Consider the following 17,251-nt stretch of genomic DNA (forward strand, 5'->3'; position numbering starts at 1 on the left):
GTGTGACAGTTACTACAGTTTTGGGAAACAGTTATGACTAGCAAGTTAATTTCTCCAAAGTTGAAGCGTACTATGGTGGTTAAGCAGTGAGTTACGTAGTTGTGCATGAAACACAACCCAGGTAGGCCTAAAAATGTACCCTATGACTCAACCATTTAATTGAGGAATTTTTAGTAAAACCATAGTAACCACAAATAAAACTATGCATGGCTCCTCATTACTAGTAATCTAACTATAGTTTCTATTCAACAAACTGTGATATTTATAATAAATATTACCATAAACACAGGTAAATATGTCATACTAATATCAAAAAATCTTCTTCTTTTGGCTGCTCCCGTTAGGGGTCATAGTAACATAAAAAATAATAATCCAAAAATTTATTATTTAATGTTTTTACAACATTTCTGCCTAACAAAGTTTAGAGTTTCTAGACCGAGAGTACAAGAGATACTGTTAATACAACTATGGTAAATTTGCATGTCACCAAGCAGTTCATGTTTTTTTATATTAATTAAAGGTGCACTCAGGAATTCTTTGTTTATGTCATCTTGGACTTACACTGACACCTAGGGGCATGGATGCAGCACCATTAAAATGTAAGAGTTTTCAATTACCAGTGCCATTGTTGAAATTCACTGTTCACAGTCACACATGATTCATTAATCCATGAATAAAAGTGTCCAGTTACCCCATGTGCGGACCCTCTCCATGTAGAATAAAACAGCTTTTAGAAGGTTACTGATATGACTGGAGTCTTCATCTAATGTGAGTGGTCATGGTTTTATACATACATAATGTATATTTCAAAATTACTGTTAATTTCTTTAAGAATAAAACTTTTTTAATGAGAAAAAAATAACTGAGTGCACCTTTAACCTTTTAAATTAAATTAACCTTTGCAGGAACCTTTTAAATTTATCAAAAGGAATTTCTACAGATTTGTTGGTAAGATGTAGCTCATTTTGCAGTGTTTAATCTTCAGAAAAGAGGTACGTTGAATGATTTGACTGAGCAGATATAGTTAATTAAGAGAGGCACCATCTGTAATGTAGCTAGCTGTGCAATTCTAATCACAGTTCTGAATCACTATGAAGAAATTGCTCTAAATCAGAGTGAATGCCTCGCTGCTGCCAATCACTCCAAAAATGACACCCATATCAATTGTGTTATTTATTGCTAAGTTCGTTTTAGTTTAAAGTGATTCATTATGTGGGATTTTGAGAGAAGTAATTGATGTGCGCTGGCAAGCAAAACAGTCGCATTTTCCACATTCATAATCATTCCGTATTTGAAGGGAGTGAGAGCGGGTAAGAGGGGGAGCGTCATATTAAGGGCATCCCTGCAGGATGCAAGAAGGAGACAGATGAACAGTAAATTAGCTGTATGTAAAACAGACAGCGTTTGTAATCTCGCAACATAATTGGGCTCGCTGGTTTGCCAAAGACAAGGATGTAATGAAGGTCTTAATTTGTCTTCTTTATTGCGGTGGAATGGATTGGCAATGTCAAACAGTCTTGGTCAAGATGAAGGAAATGTTGTGTTCATGGGTACCATCCGCTGCAACAACAACCCACGCTGTAGACCTAGAGTCAGACGATTAATTTAATATGACTCACCCGAATAGTTCATTAGGGCTCGCTGGCAGGTTTCGCTAAAGGCTCACAGAGAAGGTGAGCGTTCATCCCTAGACTTCACAGTTCTAACTGGCTCCCTTCAGTAGTTTTCCTACTTTCTTCTTCTCTCCCAAACTTCAGGCATTGCTCTTCCTCCTCTCGTTCTTGTTTTTATGCTCTTGTTCTTGTTAGCTCATTAACTTGCACCTTTTCGCCTCTCCGTCTCTCCACTTCTCAGATCTTTTTTATGGCTTTCTCTGTGCTGAAAAAAAGGCAAAGGCCGAGAGACAGAGGACTAAGACAAGAGGCGTCCCCAGTGCTGCATTCCTGCATAGCAGAGTGATTCACACATCCGCTTGCATTCACTTGGCCACCCATATACAAAGAGCTGTGCTCAAGCAGCTGTCTGCGAGCATACAGCTTTGGTTTTATAGTAGCTATGAACATCAAAGCTGAATAGTAACCAAATGGATAATCTTGAACCAAAACATTTTGCACAAAAATTCCAACATTAAGAAATAGGGGTGTAACAATCCATCGATCTGGATCAATGCATCGATCCAATGACCAACGATCCAGTGTTATCGATACAATGTGTAAATATCGATATAGAATTTTTTTAAAGATGTACCTTTATTTTAATACACTCATGTCAGCCACGTCCGTACGCATTTCCATCAAAGCAACCTTATTATATTCATTTCACTTTATGAGCACTAAATATGCTTTTCATGTGGAACATGGATGTGCACGGGGTCTTTGAAGCCAAATTGTGCTCTGCTATGCGTGCAGTGTGCGCACGCGTCAACCGGCTTCCCGCAAAATGCGAGCTCCATTGACAGGATCTGTGCAAGCGCATCAACCGGGCACTCCTTAATATGTGAGCTCTAGTGACAAATGCAGAGCGGCTCACATGCGCGATTAATTCAGGCTTCCATCAATATCGTTGCGCATGCGACCCATTTGAATTTTCATGAGAATTTGCTATTTTAAAGTACCATCTAGAAATTCAAACATGTGAAACATCTTGACAACGCCGACATTCTGAACAGCACTAACGAGGGGAAGAGAAACACCTGCTCAGCTCCAGCATCAGTTATAAGACTTTACACATCTACACCCTTACTAACATTTATCCCAGTTAACTGTAGCAGAATTTTTCATTACAACTGTGGAAGTTGTAGCCAAGAAAACCACGAATAGCATGGATAGTTGGAAACAAGTCATGGGTATGTAAGTTTTTTGAATTGGACTAAACTGAAAAATTTGCTGTCATCAAACGAGTGATGATCACTTGTGTGTGAATGTATTTTTTAGATTATTTATCTGTAAAATTTTTTCAACATCTGAAGTACCTTATTTTGTTGTGGATGTCCCAATGTGTATACAGAGAGCTGAATAAAATAATAAAATAATATTTTGGTTGCATTTGAGGGCAAAAAAAAAAAAAAAAAAATGTAATTGATTGTGTAAAATAGGCACATAAAATCGGAATATCGATTGCAGGCCCCTTAATCGAATCGTATCACGGCAGATTTTGAAGTATTGCAAATATCGGATCGCAGGCCAAAAGAATCGATTCAAGATCGTATCATGATGAAACGTCCGATTTACACCCCTATTAAGAAATTGGGGGGCCTGGGTAGCTCAGCGAGTATTGATGCTGACTACCACCCCTGGAGTCGCGAGTTCGAACCCAGGGTGTGCTGAGTGACTCCAGCCAGGTCTCCTAAGCAACCAAATTGGCCCGGTTGCTAGGGAGGATAGAGTCACATGGGATAACCTCCTTGAGGTCGTGATTAGGGATTCTCACTCTCAATGGCGCATGGTAAGTTGTTCGTGGTTCGCGGAGAGTAGCATGAGCCTCCCATGCTGTGAGTCCCCGCGGTGTCATGCACAACGAGCCACGTGATAAGATGCACGGATTGACTGTCTCAGACAGTCAGGCAACTGAGACTTGTCCTCCGCCACCCAGATTGAGGTGAGTGACCGCACCACCACAAGGACCTACTAAGTAGTGGGAATTGGGCATTCCAAATTGGGAGAAAAGGGGATAAAATAAAATAAAAAAAGAAGAAAAAAGAAAATGTTCACTGCCTTAATGGTCTAAAATTTTGAACAGTTCCAAAACTTTGAGGAATAGTTCAACCAAAAAATGAAAATTCTGTCATGACACGTCTCAAACTCTTTGGATCTTGTAACATGATGTCATGACGTTTGATCACAAGATGTGTGTGCTGTTATCGACTTAGCTGCTATATTGGATTTCAGTGCTGTTTATGAACTTTATTGTTTATTAGATTTGAGAGTTCATCTAATTTTTTGTGTGAACTATTCTTTTTACAGCTTACATATTAAATTAACAAACTAAACCAAAAACATGTTTGAATATCACATATTTACTCATTAATGTTATTTTGGAACATATTTTAACTTTGAAGGCAGTGTTTGAAGGCTTTTATTTAAAAGTCATTGTATGAACTTTTTTGAACTTCTACATCTAGTGGTCTGATATTTCTAAGTAACAACCACACATCCGTCGATTAAAACGTACAGGATCAGACTGGTCATCTGGGTATTGCGAGTCATCTTTCCTATTTTTCGTAACACTCTGCGATCTCTACAAGTAAGCTAATAAAATAATCACAACTCATATCAGTGTTTTCTGCCCATTTATTTATTTATTTGGCAAGTAGTCTTGTAATAAGCTGGATAATGATCAGTCAGACAGTAATTGTTGCAAAATAAACACCACCAGAACTCTGTCGCAATTTGGAGGTGCAAATCAGCTGTTTAGCGATTTCTTTCTTCTCATATAATAACATAATTTCAATGCAACTTAATATTTCATGTCCATTTATTTAATTTTTTTTGGCAAATAGTCTTGTAATAAGCTGGATAATGAGCAGTCAGATGGTCATTTTCACAAAATAAATACCAACAGAACTCCGATGCAAACCAGAGGTGGAATTCAGCTGTTCAGCGATTTCTTTCTTCTCACATAAGAACATAATTTCAACGCAAATCAATATTCCATGTCCATTTATTTATTTGTTTGGTTAGTAGCCATGCAATAAGCAGATCATCTTCGCGGTGGGGTCCTGATTTCCTTTCGGGGTTTATTTTGCGATAACAACTAGCTGACTGTAAATGATTTCTTACATGTGTGTTTCCTGTGAATCAAGCCCATGATCTTGGTGTTGCTGGCACAATTCTCTACCAAAGGAGCTAAAGGAACAAGCTAAAGAAACAGATGCTGTTAGATTATCTTCCATGAAATGTTGTCTGTGATTTGGATGTTTAATGCTTTACATACAATGGTAATAACTTTGACAGCTTTAATTATTCATATGTAAATATTTATACATTAATTATTATCATGATGAGTCTGCAAGTTTAGAGCTATAGAGCTGAGCCCACAGAAACTAATGATCTGCAGTCATCATAACAGTAAATTATGGTCAGAATAAACATTTGAAATTAGACATTCAGACCGTGAGCGCAGACTCAAGCCCAGCCACACAACAAGCATCACACTGGAGTTGACCTTGGAGAACTGCCAACGCTGACATCCAAACACACATTTACTTTAATTAAACTCAGATGTCATTAGCACACTGAGATCCGGTGCTGAAACCATAGTTGTTGTTTTTTTATTTTTTATTAACTGATATCATGTGTGGACCAGTGCTGTTTTATCTGCAAGTAAACTGCAACCTAAACCAGATGTGACTTGACGGGAGCTTCAATAGGAGTAGAAATATATGGGTCGATGACAAATAAAATGGATCTGAATTCTTTTTTTTTTTTCTTCTTTTTTTTTAAACACAAAGATTGTTGGTTATATTTAATACAGTATATGTATAAAGGAAAGTGTATATTTTTAGATCCTGTAACTGGTCACCATTTCTTTCCAATCACCAGTCACATTTTAGCAGTAACTAATTATTAAAGCATTCCATGTAGTCTCTCAATTAATATGAGATCATAAAAACTGCATGCATAAAAATTAAATAATTAAGAAAATGCTGTTTAAAATAGTTATAGATGAAGTATACCATGTCTTATTGCAAGACTCAGCTCTTACTGCCTGAAATGTCAAGTTAACTACCCAAATTCAGTTGTGATATCATGGCATTGTTTGAGACATGGAAGTACAGTAATACAGCTAAACTGGTTAAACTGTTAAAAAGGCAGTAATCCTGGGTTTGTCTGTGACAAATAGCATTTTAAATAAATATTGTTGTCTTATGCTACGACAAGGCTAATTCAATTAAAAGTTGTCTTTTTTTAATTCTGGCAAGATCCTGTACAAGAAAGTAATGCTCCACAGTGAAAGGCAGTCTCTTGAGAAATGTGACATTGAGGACCATAACACATTACATTTGAATAAAAGAAGACAAATGAAAGAAAGAGGATGAACAGCTAAGGACTTTTTGTAGCTTATGATCCCCCAGAGAGCACAAATAAAGTCTCTAAGCTACAATACAAGAAATAAACAAGTTAATAAAACTATTCACTGTTGGTGACAAAAAAAAAAAAAAAAAAAAAAAAAAAAAAAAAAAACATATATATATATATATATATATATATATATATATATATATATATAAAATACCAACAGCATGAGAAAAAGGCTCATAATGAGGATTTCTGGACTGTGAATAAAATTGGACCTTGTATCTGTAATTTGGTGCAATGGATTTTGTTTTATTACTAATGTGCATTGTTGGCACTATTTAAACAATAGTGAAGATGAAACATATTTAAAAAGTTCATGTTGTTTTCCGCAACAAAGTTTGTACATTTGTTAGGCTTCACCCAATGCACACTTATAAAATTGACTAAACATTCAGTGCAAAATGCTTAACAGCAAAGCACTGTGAGATCGCTCCACCTCCAGCACCACTGTTGTTCAAATACTGCTTTTTTTGTCTCCAGAAAATTAACTCACTGCAACAGGACCTAATAGTATATTTTGTATAACAAACACAAGAAACTTTTAAATTTAAGTTCTTTTAATGGAATAGTTCCCCCCAAACTTCTGTCATCATTTACTCCCCCTCATGCCATCCCAGATGTGTATGACTTTCTTTCTTCTGCAGAACACAAACAAAGATTTTGAAGGTCCATTCAATGGAAGTGAATGGTGGCCAGAAATTTGAAGGTCCAAAAAGCTTATAAAGGGAGCATAAAAGTAATACGATGCTAGTGGTTTAATCCATGTCTTCTGAAGCGATATGATACATAGGTGTGTACTACGTAGATACGTAGTACATTTAAGCACTTTTTTAATTATAAATTCTCCTTCCGGCCCAGTAGGTGGCGATATGCATGACCAATGCAAATTGCCAAAAACAAAAGAAGAAGAATGTGAAAGTGGAGATTTATAGGGAAAATAAGGACTTAAATTTTGATCTGTTTCTCACCCACACCTATCATATCACTTCTGAAGACATGGATTAAACCAGTGGAGTCATATGGATTACTTTTATGCTGCTTTTATAAGCTTTTTGGACCTTCAAAGTTCTGATCACCATTCACTTACAATGGACCTACAGAGCTGAGATATCCTTCTAAAAATCTTTGCAGAAGAAAGAAAGTCATACACATCTGGGATGGTATGATGGTAAATAAATGATGAGAGCATTTTCATTTTTGGGTGAACGATCCCTTTAAATTTAAATGTTAAACAAAAGTGGTAACGCAGTACCAAAGTGATTAAATGAACAGATAACAGAAAGTGAAAATTGTTGAAGTGGTAATTTTTAAAACTATGTACACATAATGTGACTCAAGAAATATACATGTTATAAGCTATATCATAAGTGTTTTCATATAGTGACATTTTCCCCCTATTACTATTGCTCCATATCTACATTTTATCACTATAGCCCCCTTTTTATTTAAAACAGACTTTTTTATAATTTCTTTTTACTCAGATTATGATATAAATATCATAAAGTATTTAGAGAATGGATATTTATCCAGCCATGTGTTCTGAGATAGTGTGAAGAAGAATAACTTGAGAGTTTTTACGTATTTATTCAGTTGGTTGTCTTTTTTCGACATAAAAATGTTGTGCACTGATGCGCTTAAATCTGCTGGAGATGATTTATACCCATTTATTATTTAAACCACTGTAGAAGTACATTCTCATGACTAAACAAAATTACTGGCTTTATACATTACTATGCTAACTAGACAACAAACAGTTACAAAGACAACAGATATTTATAACGGTTTTTCTCCCCTCCTCTGTTCTGTCCCCCTATAGCTTCACTCTGACGTGGACAAAGGTGATGGGAAAGTCAAATATGTGCTCAATGGTGAGGGGGCAACCTCCATTTTCACCATAGATGAGAACACAGGTGACATACATGCCACTAAGCGTCTGGATCGGGAGGAGCAGGCCTACTACACACTTCGAGCTCAGGCCCGAGACCGCGCCACCAACCTGCCAGTTGAACCAGAGTCAGAATTTGTGATCAAAGTGCAGGATATTAATGACAACGAGCCAAAGTTTCTGGATGGACCATACCATGCACAAGTAGCAGAAATGTCTCCTGTTGGTAAGTGCCACGTATTTTGTCATACAAAGCCAGTCACCAGTGATGGAAATATTGACATGTCCTGTTTCACAATAATTATGAGTTGTAGTCCCTGCTGACAAAAATACAGCTTAAACCGGCAGACACTGTTAAAAAAAAAAACAAAAAAAAAACAGTTAATTTAGATGTTACCACACAAAGCATTTTTAGGTTACCTGACAAAACATTTTTACATGGTTTGCTGTTCTTAGCTGGTTGAGCTAATCTTCCAGCCTGGTATTTAGCTGGTTTAACTAATTAGTTGACAAGTGCCCAAAACTCTTCTAAAACCATCAAATAATTCAAGCTTGACCAACTTGGCAAGGCTGGGAGACCAGCTAAGCACCTTTGGCTGGTTTTAGGTGTTTTGTTTTTTTAGCCACTTTTTTGTTATTGAGGGTGACATGAGAAAATGTAATCAAGAACAGTGATATTCACAACGAATGTTCCCCTTAAAAGGCAGTTGTTTGTCAGTCTGACCATGCAGAGCATTGTACCTGACAATCACACAAGCATTGACATACTTATTTTTTTATAAGAGCAATTAACATGCTGGCTGCCAGTGTCTGTCCAATGCTGTGAACAAAGCCATTAGCCTCTATGAATGCAAGCGACCCTTGTCCTAAATGACTGCATTATAGATCCATTTAAAATCATTAGCAGTCAAGCGCTGATGAATGGATTTGATTAACGAGAAAATGATTAATTTAATTTGGTAATTAAGAAACAGGAGATTGTTTGCAAGTGTGGGAGCCACAACCTAACCCAGACATATCAGACGTCAGTATCGGCATGAGTGCAAATTCATAACATATGCCTTGAGACTCTAACCCAATCACTTTCATACATGCTATGTGTGTTAAATGGCTTTACAACAGAAATGATCATATGCCTTAAAGGGACTGTAAAACTCAAAAGGGAATATTCTGTCATAATTTACTCATTCTCATATTATTCCAATCCCATATGAATTTCTATCTTTTGCCACTTTCATTATGTGGAAAACAGATGCAATGGAAGTGAATGGTGAATCTGCCTAACATCTCCTTTTGTGTTCCACAAAAGAAAGAAATGAATACAGGTTTGTAACAACATGAGGGTGAGTAGGCTAAAGGATGAGAGAATTTTCACATTTGAGTGAACTATCCCTTTAACTGTCTATGAATGTACAAGCCTGTTGATTCTGTGAAAGCCTACAATGATTTTTTAGTGGTACAGGGTCATACATTATAAGTGAAATCACATCACACCATCTTAAAAAGAGTAGCACTCATTTGGCTTTGGTCCTTGCGGTATGGTGTTGCCATGATACTACGCTTTTGTGGGTGTCTCCAGATGTTTAGGTTACCAGTTTGACAACATCTGGGCCTGTCCCCAACTGTCTTTTCCAGGTTATGAATTTTTTTATTTTTATGAGCAAATGCATTTAAGGTTTTTGAGGAGAACCGCAGTCTGGACTGGCCCGTACATTGCGTTCCAATGAAGGCCTGGCACTTTTCATTAGCCATTTTACAGTTTAGATAAAATCTGGGAAATATCAATGAGCCAGTAGAGCAGCATTAAACTTACCTTTGTGCCGCTGTGTTTCAGTTCTACAGGATAAATGAAGTACAGAATCTATTGGGTGAGGATCATTACTGCACATGTCCAATTTCTGTTATTGAGCAAGAAACCTTGACTTCAGAGAGAAAGGCAGGAATGAAGCCTCCAGTTGATTCAGTATATTAATTTATATTACATTTATTTATGCACAAAGGATTTTGTCCAAAATATTCAAGGTTCACACAGTGCATTCAAGATCAGGTTGTGTGTTCCCTGAGAATCAAACACATGACTTTGGTGTTGCAAGGGCCATGCTCTGCTAGTTGATTTACAGGAGCACTTATTTACTGTTGGAATATCCTGTGGAAATTCATTATTTTGTATTTTTTGTTCCTTGTAAAATTATCTAAACATCCTTAAAACAAGATAAATTTACTTGACAAGAAAAAATGGTATAAGATACTGGGCCCTTTTTGAACAGCGCTAGTAATGCAGTGGTAAAAAAAAAAAAAAAAAGAAAATCATACCATATTTTACTCTCCTCAACCTCTTCCACCGGCCCCTTTTGCAATGACTTAAAAATCACACAATGACAACAGGTGGAAAAATACCAATACAAATTAGATCATAAATACAACTGAAAAATAAACCATGACATAATATAGTTTAACACAAATCTCATAACATTTTCCACTGGACTTTCAGAGTTTGGACATGGACGTTATTACAACCTGCTGGTGGAATCTGCTGGTGGAACTGATTTAACACTTTGCGCTGCAAGCAGACATTCTTCTGAAACATCTTAGAGCAATGACCTATTTCTCAGGAAAATAGCAACTTGCGCTTTGCGCCACTTAATTTACATACAATACACCCACAGTTTGCGTGCCTACATCCAACGATAGTGCAAACAATCCCACCCACACCCACTTGTGCTTTGCGCTGGCATGAAAATTGTGCTTAGAATTAGTGATCTCACGAAAATTGGATAAGCGCATGTCGTGGCCCGTAGCCCACTTTATGAGAGCCCACTGTATTAAGACTTGTTTTCAGAGAATATATCTTGAGTTAATTATTTTCTAGCTCCATTGGCAAATAGTTTATCGCTTGTTTCAAGCATAAATCTACAAAATTTTGTGAGCGTTATCCCTAAAACAACAAATAACTATTTTCACAAAAACAAATGTCCTTTTGCTCAAGTAAATTTATCTTGTTTTAAAATGTTAATTTAGAGTTAATTTGAGAGTTTTTAATGTGCAAATAAAAAAGAAAGAAAAGGCTGCACAAGTGAAGAATACGTAAGTGAACACAGTCAAAGTTTGACTTATCCATGTTTTGCTGAAACAGAACAATGGACACCCATCTACATGCATCCTAATGTTTCTTTATTATAATAATATCTACAGTTTCATTCTTGCTTACTTGATATTGTCCATGCCTGAAAAGCTTAATCAAATTTAAATGCAGTGATCGAGTGTGGTGTAATGGTTACGATTCTAGTGCATTTCTGGTACCACTTTGACCAGACTGGGTGGTTAATTTGTTCCAGGCACGTCGGTGGTTGAGGTTAAGGCGACTGATGCAGATGACCCCACATATGGAAACAGTGCCAGAGTTATCTACAGCATCCTTGAGGGACAACCCTATTTCTCAGTGGAACCAAAGACAGGTATTCACAAGTTAGAAATATGTTAATCTCTTTGCAATGCTGTCAGTACAATTATTAGTCACTTTGGTCTACATAGTCTAGATTTAAAGCGTATGCACCATTATGATTTTGAGTCAGCTCATTACAGGAGAACCTAAAGCAGTAGTGTAGTCTAGGGCATACGCAGGCATATGGCATATGCCCACCTATCTTTCTTAGGATTTTGCGTATGCCCACCTAAAATAAGTTGATATGTATAGCTGCCAGTACAAAGAGTAGGCTTTTGACCTGGAACTTTTTCAATCTAATAACGTGATGCTGCAGCACCGTTGAGTGAATTGTGTTTTTATTTTGTATTTATTATTATTATTTTATAAAGTGTAAAGAGATTCTCTCTAAACCCGCACGGAGCAGCGGCAGGCGGGAGCGCAACTGATGGCACAGATAAGACAGACAGTCTGACTAAGAAGATCCACCAATCAGAACGTTAATTTCAGACGCGATTGGATATTTGATAACCAATCATATTTTCCGTTTCAGTAAGAGGCGGGACATTTCCAGCATCTAATGCTAATGCACAAACAACACTGGAGTAACCATAATTTGCGCTGTAAATTTATTTCCCTACTAAACGTGTGTGTGTGTATATATATATATATATAAATGTAACTTATGCAATTCAACTTTGTGAAAATACTGCATGTTACTGCACCCGTGCTAGTTTCTGTTGCTCTTTGCAGATGCTGGTCCCGTAACTATATCGAATGTCTTTTTTTGTGAGCCTTTTACTGCTGTCGGTGGTGCCTTTTTCTTGTGGTATCAAATCATTTAAGTTAATATTTCTTAGTAGGAAAACTATTTCACTATACACAGAAAAGCACATCATAGTACATGAATAAAAAAAAAATCATTAATTATTACTTAAGCTATATATGGTAATACAAGATAATGTGTTAACGTGAACATTACTACACTCATATTAGCTATACAATGCTTAACATTAATAAGACCTATACATTTAAAAACATATTTAACATCAAGTTACTATACCATGGTTCTTAGTAGTGTACTGTACACCATGCCAGCAAGAAACTGATATACATTTTGCAAATTAATTTGGGACTATTATTACACCAGCCAATATTGTTTTTTAATGAATATATATATATATATATATATATATATATATATATATATATATATATATATATATATATATATATGTGTGTGTGTGTGGGGGGGGGGGGGGGGGGGGGTTCCTTCATAAATTCACAGTATGCCCATCTCTTCAGACACTACTACACCACTGACCTAAAGACATATTCTGTTTAACTTGCCCATCAAGCTTTTTAGGTAAACAGTGTACAGTCTATTTGCTATTCGTTCAGATATTGTTTGATTTGATCTTATATGGAAGTAATTTGAAAGATCAAAATAAGAACGCTTTCCATTTTGTTGATTTGAGTGACACTTCTTTTCGTGGCTATGACGTGATAGCCACAAATACTTGTGATGGAAACATGGAAACATCAAGAGACCAGTGTTTTGATTGACTTGCTTAAACATGGAAAAATTTGATGGGACTTGTGATGAAGTTACTGCCACACATTACCAACTGATTGCAGGGAATGAAATCCTTAATGTAATCAGCACTCTAGCTGTAACTGAGGTCATTTTCACATATGGACTCAATCAGCGGGGTAATTTACAAAACTTGATTAAACTTTTTCTCCTTTTTCTTTTAAAGCATAAGGTTAATTTTAGAGATGGTCTGCGCCACCACAACATGTGGAGGAAAAAGATGCCAGATATAGCAAATAGCAGCACATATTGATTGAGATTTATCGCAGTTGCCTGTTCAAAAAAAGAAAAAAGAAAAGACTCTTGGGTGTGCCAGGCAATGATAATTCCAAAACTAATAATGGTTTGGAGACTAAATTGATTTAAAGTCCATCATGGCTCCAGTGAATTTGACTCATCGATGAGAGATCCATTATAATATGGCCTAACAAATTTGGAAAAGGTCGTTGCTGCAGGGAGATTACAAAATGGTAGTCCTGTTTTAATTGATGTACTCTTCATCTCCTTAAAATGCGGAAAGGACAGTGATCCATTTTTGTAATCTAGATGTATTTTCACAGCTCTTCATGGCAAGGACATTATCACATGCATCAACAACCTCCTCCTCATGGTACACCTTAAATTATTATAGATTTAATTTTATTTTATTTCTATTATATTTTTGACTTGTCCTTTCAAATTAATTTAATTTTGTTCGTTTTCACTCCATGGTTGTTAGTTTTATATTTTTTCTTTTTTTTTAGGTTATTTAGTTTAGTTTTAACCAAATGTTTAGTGATGCCAAAGTCAATGCATTAACTAATATAATTTAAAAATGTTTAACAGCATTAAACTTTCAGAGCTGTCAAGTGTTATTGTTATATAGTGGCATTTTCATGTTTAATTGCGTTCAGAATCTGCATACACCTTTTGCATTTGTGCGTCAATTCTGACCCAGTGGAATGCAAACTCATAAATCATTCATAACCCAATGGTTTTCATCTAAAACTATATTGTAAGCCATTAATAATAATAGTTCTTAACTGTTCATACATGTAAAAAGATTGATATTTTTGGTTGATATGTTAACTGACAAATACAAAAGTTATTAATTAATATGCTATTGTTGTTTTTATTTTTTATTTTTTTAAAATAATAAAATGTAGAAATTCTTTGACATTTCAAAATATACACCGATGAGCCAAAACAGGCAAAGCGAATAACGTTGATCATCTCCTAACAAGGCCACACGTCAAGGTCTGGGTAGATTAGATGGTAAGCGAACAGTCAGTTCTCTTAGTCAATGTGTTGAATGCAGGAGAAATGGGCAGAAGTAAAGACCTGAGCAACTTAGACAAGGGTCAAACTGTTATGGCCAGATGAATGGGTCAGAGCATCTCTGAAATGGCAAGGCATGTGGGGTGCTCCCGGTCAGCAGTAGTGAGTTCCTGCCAACAGTTGTCTGAGAAGGGACAAACCACAAACCGGCGACAGGGTGTTGGGCGCCCAAGGCTCATCGATGCGCGAGGGCAACGAAGCTATCCCGTCTGATCCGAACTGACAGAAGGTCTACTGTGGCACGAGTCACAGAAAATTTTAATGATGGTTACGGGAGGAATGTGTCACAACACACAGTGCATCGCACCCTGCTGCGTATGTGGCTGCGTAGCCCCAGACCGGTCAGAGTGCCCATGATGATCCCGTCCACCATCAGAAGTGCCTACAATTGGCAAGCGTCAAAACTGGACCTACAGTAGGAGCAGTGAAAGAAGGTCGCCTGGTCCGATGAGTCCCGTTTTACATCATGTGGATGGCCATGTACATGTGCACCGTTTACCTGGGAAAGTGATGGCACCAGGATGCACAGTAGGAAGACGTGTGATGCTCTGGGCAATGATCTTCTGGGAAACCCTGGGTACGGCCATTCATGTGGATGACAATTTGACATGTGCCACCTACCTAAACATTGTTGCAGACCTTGTACACTTCTTCATGGCAATGGTATTCCCTGATGGCAGTGGGCTCTTTCAGCAGGATAATACACCCTGCCACGCTGCACACATTGTTCGGGAATGGTTTGAGGAACATGATGAAGAGTTCAAGGTGTCGCCCTGCCACCAAATTCCCCAGATCTCAATCCAATAGTGCATCTGTGGGATGTGCTGGACCAACAAATCTGATCCATGGCAGTTCCACCTCGCAACTTTCAGGGCTTGAAGTATCTGCTGCTAATGTCTTGGTGCCGGATACCACAAAACACCTTCAGGGGTCTTGTAGAGTCCATGCCTCAGTGGGCTGGCGCAGCATATTAGGCCATGATAGGACATAATTGTTTGGCTCATCAGTGTACATTAACTACAGCAAAACCAGTGTTATACATGTGAAGACACTTTTTTTATAAACATTTCTGTGAAATTGTATCTAAATACAACATAATATACAATTTACATTAACATCTAATGTGAGAATTACCAGTAATTTGAATGAATGTCTTATTACTCATAAATGCACAATACAACTTGGTGGTCAAAAGTTATGAAACCAACATATTCTTTTTCAACCAAACATCATCAAAACAACTGTACAACTCAAGTATACAACATTAATACTTCTTTATACTGTTTTTAAGCCAAATCTATTCTATTTACTTGCATGAACTGCCGAATGTTGATGTGTGAGTATGCTGCAAGCTGGTTCGGCATCAGATGGCTACAGAGTAAAATGTGGACAATTCCCTCTTTCAAGCCTATTTAGACTAATGTGTGCATGAACTTTTGCTCTCGCCACAGACAGTAGTACCTTTGATTTAGTTTATTTGTTATGTTTGTTACATCTGCCATGTCTGTTTTGTATAGGAATGTGTGTGTGTCTGTGTGTGGTTGCGTGTGTATGTGTGTGTGCATGTTTGTAAACAAGATGCAGTACCAGTGAGAGACAAAAAAGTATGTGAGAGAGTATGGGAAAGAGGCTAAATGTAAGTGGTGTTTATAAGAAAATATCTAATTCATAGATCTACATAATATCATGGTTAAAGCCATAATTGATGCCCGGGTCAAAATTGACCCACAAATGTAAAAGTAAATGGTTATATATCTTAAACAGTTTTATTAAAAAATCTGAAAAAAGTTTTCAAATTTAAAAAAAAAAAATAAAAAAAATATTGTGTTTATTTTGATAGTCTTGACAAAGTCACAAAGATTGGTTCCCGTACTAAAAACTATGTGGTATTTAAAAACTATTATCTACCTCTCCCTAGTCAAAAATTACCCAAATGCAATAGGAGGGTTAATGATGGCAGGTTGAAAGGTTTCATATTTTATAATATGCTGTGGATCAAAAACTGAAGATTTAATTAATTTGCAGTCATTTTTATTGGATTTTAGTTAGTTTGTTTTGGAGTCATGACAATGGATTTTAGTTTAGATTTAGTTTTTCCAATTATGTTTTGATTTCAGATGATAAAATGTTTTCATTTAGTTTTTGTTTTAGTTTTTGTGAACATTAGTACCACTGTTTCAATTAACTCTAAACAATACAAAGTTCAGTAAAACAGATAATACTTCTCGGTGCAGGCATTGTGAGGACAGCTCTGCCCAACATGGACCGAGAAGCACGGGACCAGTATCTTCTGGTGATCCAGGCCAAAGACATGGTGGGTCAGATGGGAGGGCTCTCAGGAACCACAACAGTAACGGTCACACTGATGGACGTTAATGACAACCCTCCCCGCTTCTCACGGAGTATGTTTCTGCTACCAGTTATACATTTAATTTAATTTTTATTTGTATAGCACTTTTCACAACACACACCATTTCAAAGCAGCTTTACAGAAAATTATGCTTTAACAGAAAATGAAGCTGTAATGTCTGTAAGGTCTTAAAGTCATCATTGTGCTGTTTGATGAAAAACTTGATTGTAGATAATGCCTTAGATATATATAGAGAGAGAGAGAGAGAGAGAGAGAGAGAGCCCCAGTGAGCAAATAAGTGATGCAGATTAAATGGAGAGCATGCATTACATTTAAAGGGACAGTTCACCTAAAAATAAGAATTCTGCCATTATTTACACACCCTCATGTTGTTTAAACCCTTATGACTTTCTTTCCTCCATGGAACACAAAAGGAGATGATAGACAGAATGTTACACTCAGTCACACTATAAAACAAATGTCATCATTAAACGGATAGTTTACCAATAATAATAATTAGAAAAATAAATTTAAAAAAATCCTGTCATCATATACTTCCAAACCTGTAGGACTTTCTTTGCTTCATGTAACACAAAAGGAGATGTAT

The 17,251-nt window shown here is 36.6% G+C and overlaps 1 protein-coding gene across 2 annotated transcripts in view; it reads left to right on the forward strand.

The window, feature by feature from the left end:
* Positions 1–17,251, forward strand: part of LOC127442356 (cadherin-7-like) — a 115,038-nt gene that overhangs the window by 21,336 nt on the left and 76,451 nt on the right. The window contains exons 3-5 of one of the 2 annotated variants that reach the window (XM_051700315.1): positions 7,894–8,188; positions 11,298–11,417; positions 16,529–16,696. In XM_051700315.1, coding sequence (XP_051556275.1) covers positions 7,894–8,188; positions 11,298–11,417; positions 16,529–16,696 — 583 coding nt within the window. Of the gene's footprint in view, positions 1–7,893; positions 8,189–11,297; positions 11,418–13,577; positions 13,588–16,528; positions 16,697–17,251 lie in introns of those variants that run through there. The other variant, XM_051700316.1, reaches the window with a different exon arrangement.

Source organism: Myxocyprinus asiaticus, chromosome 6 (genome assembly GCF_019703515.2).
Source record: "Myxocyprinus asiaticus isolate MX2 ecotype Aquarium Trade chromosome 6, UBuf_Myxa_2, whole genome shotgun sequence".
In the NCBI taxonomy this organism is placed as follows: domain Eukaryota; kingdom Metazoa; phylum Chordata; class Actinopteri; order Cypriniformes; family Catostomidae; genus Myxocyprinus; species Myxocyprinus asiaticus.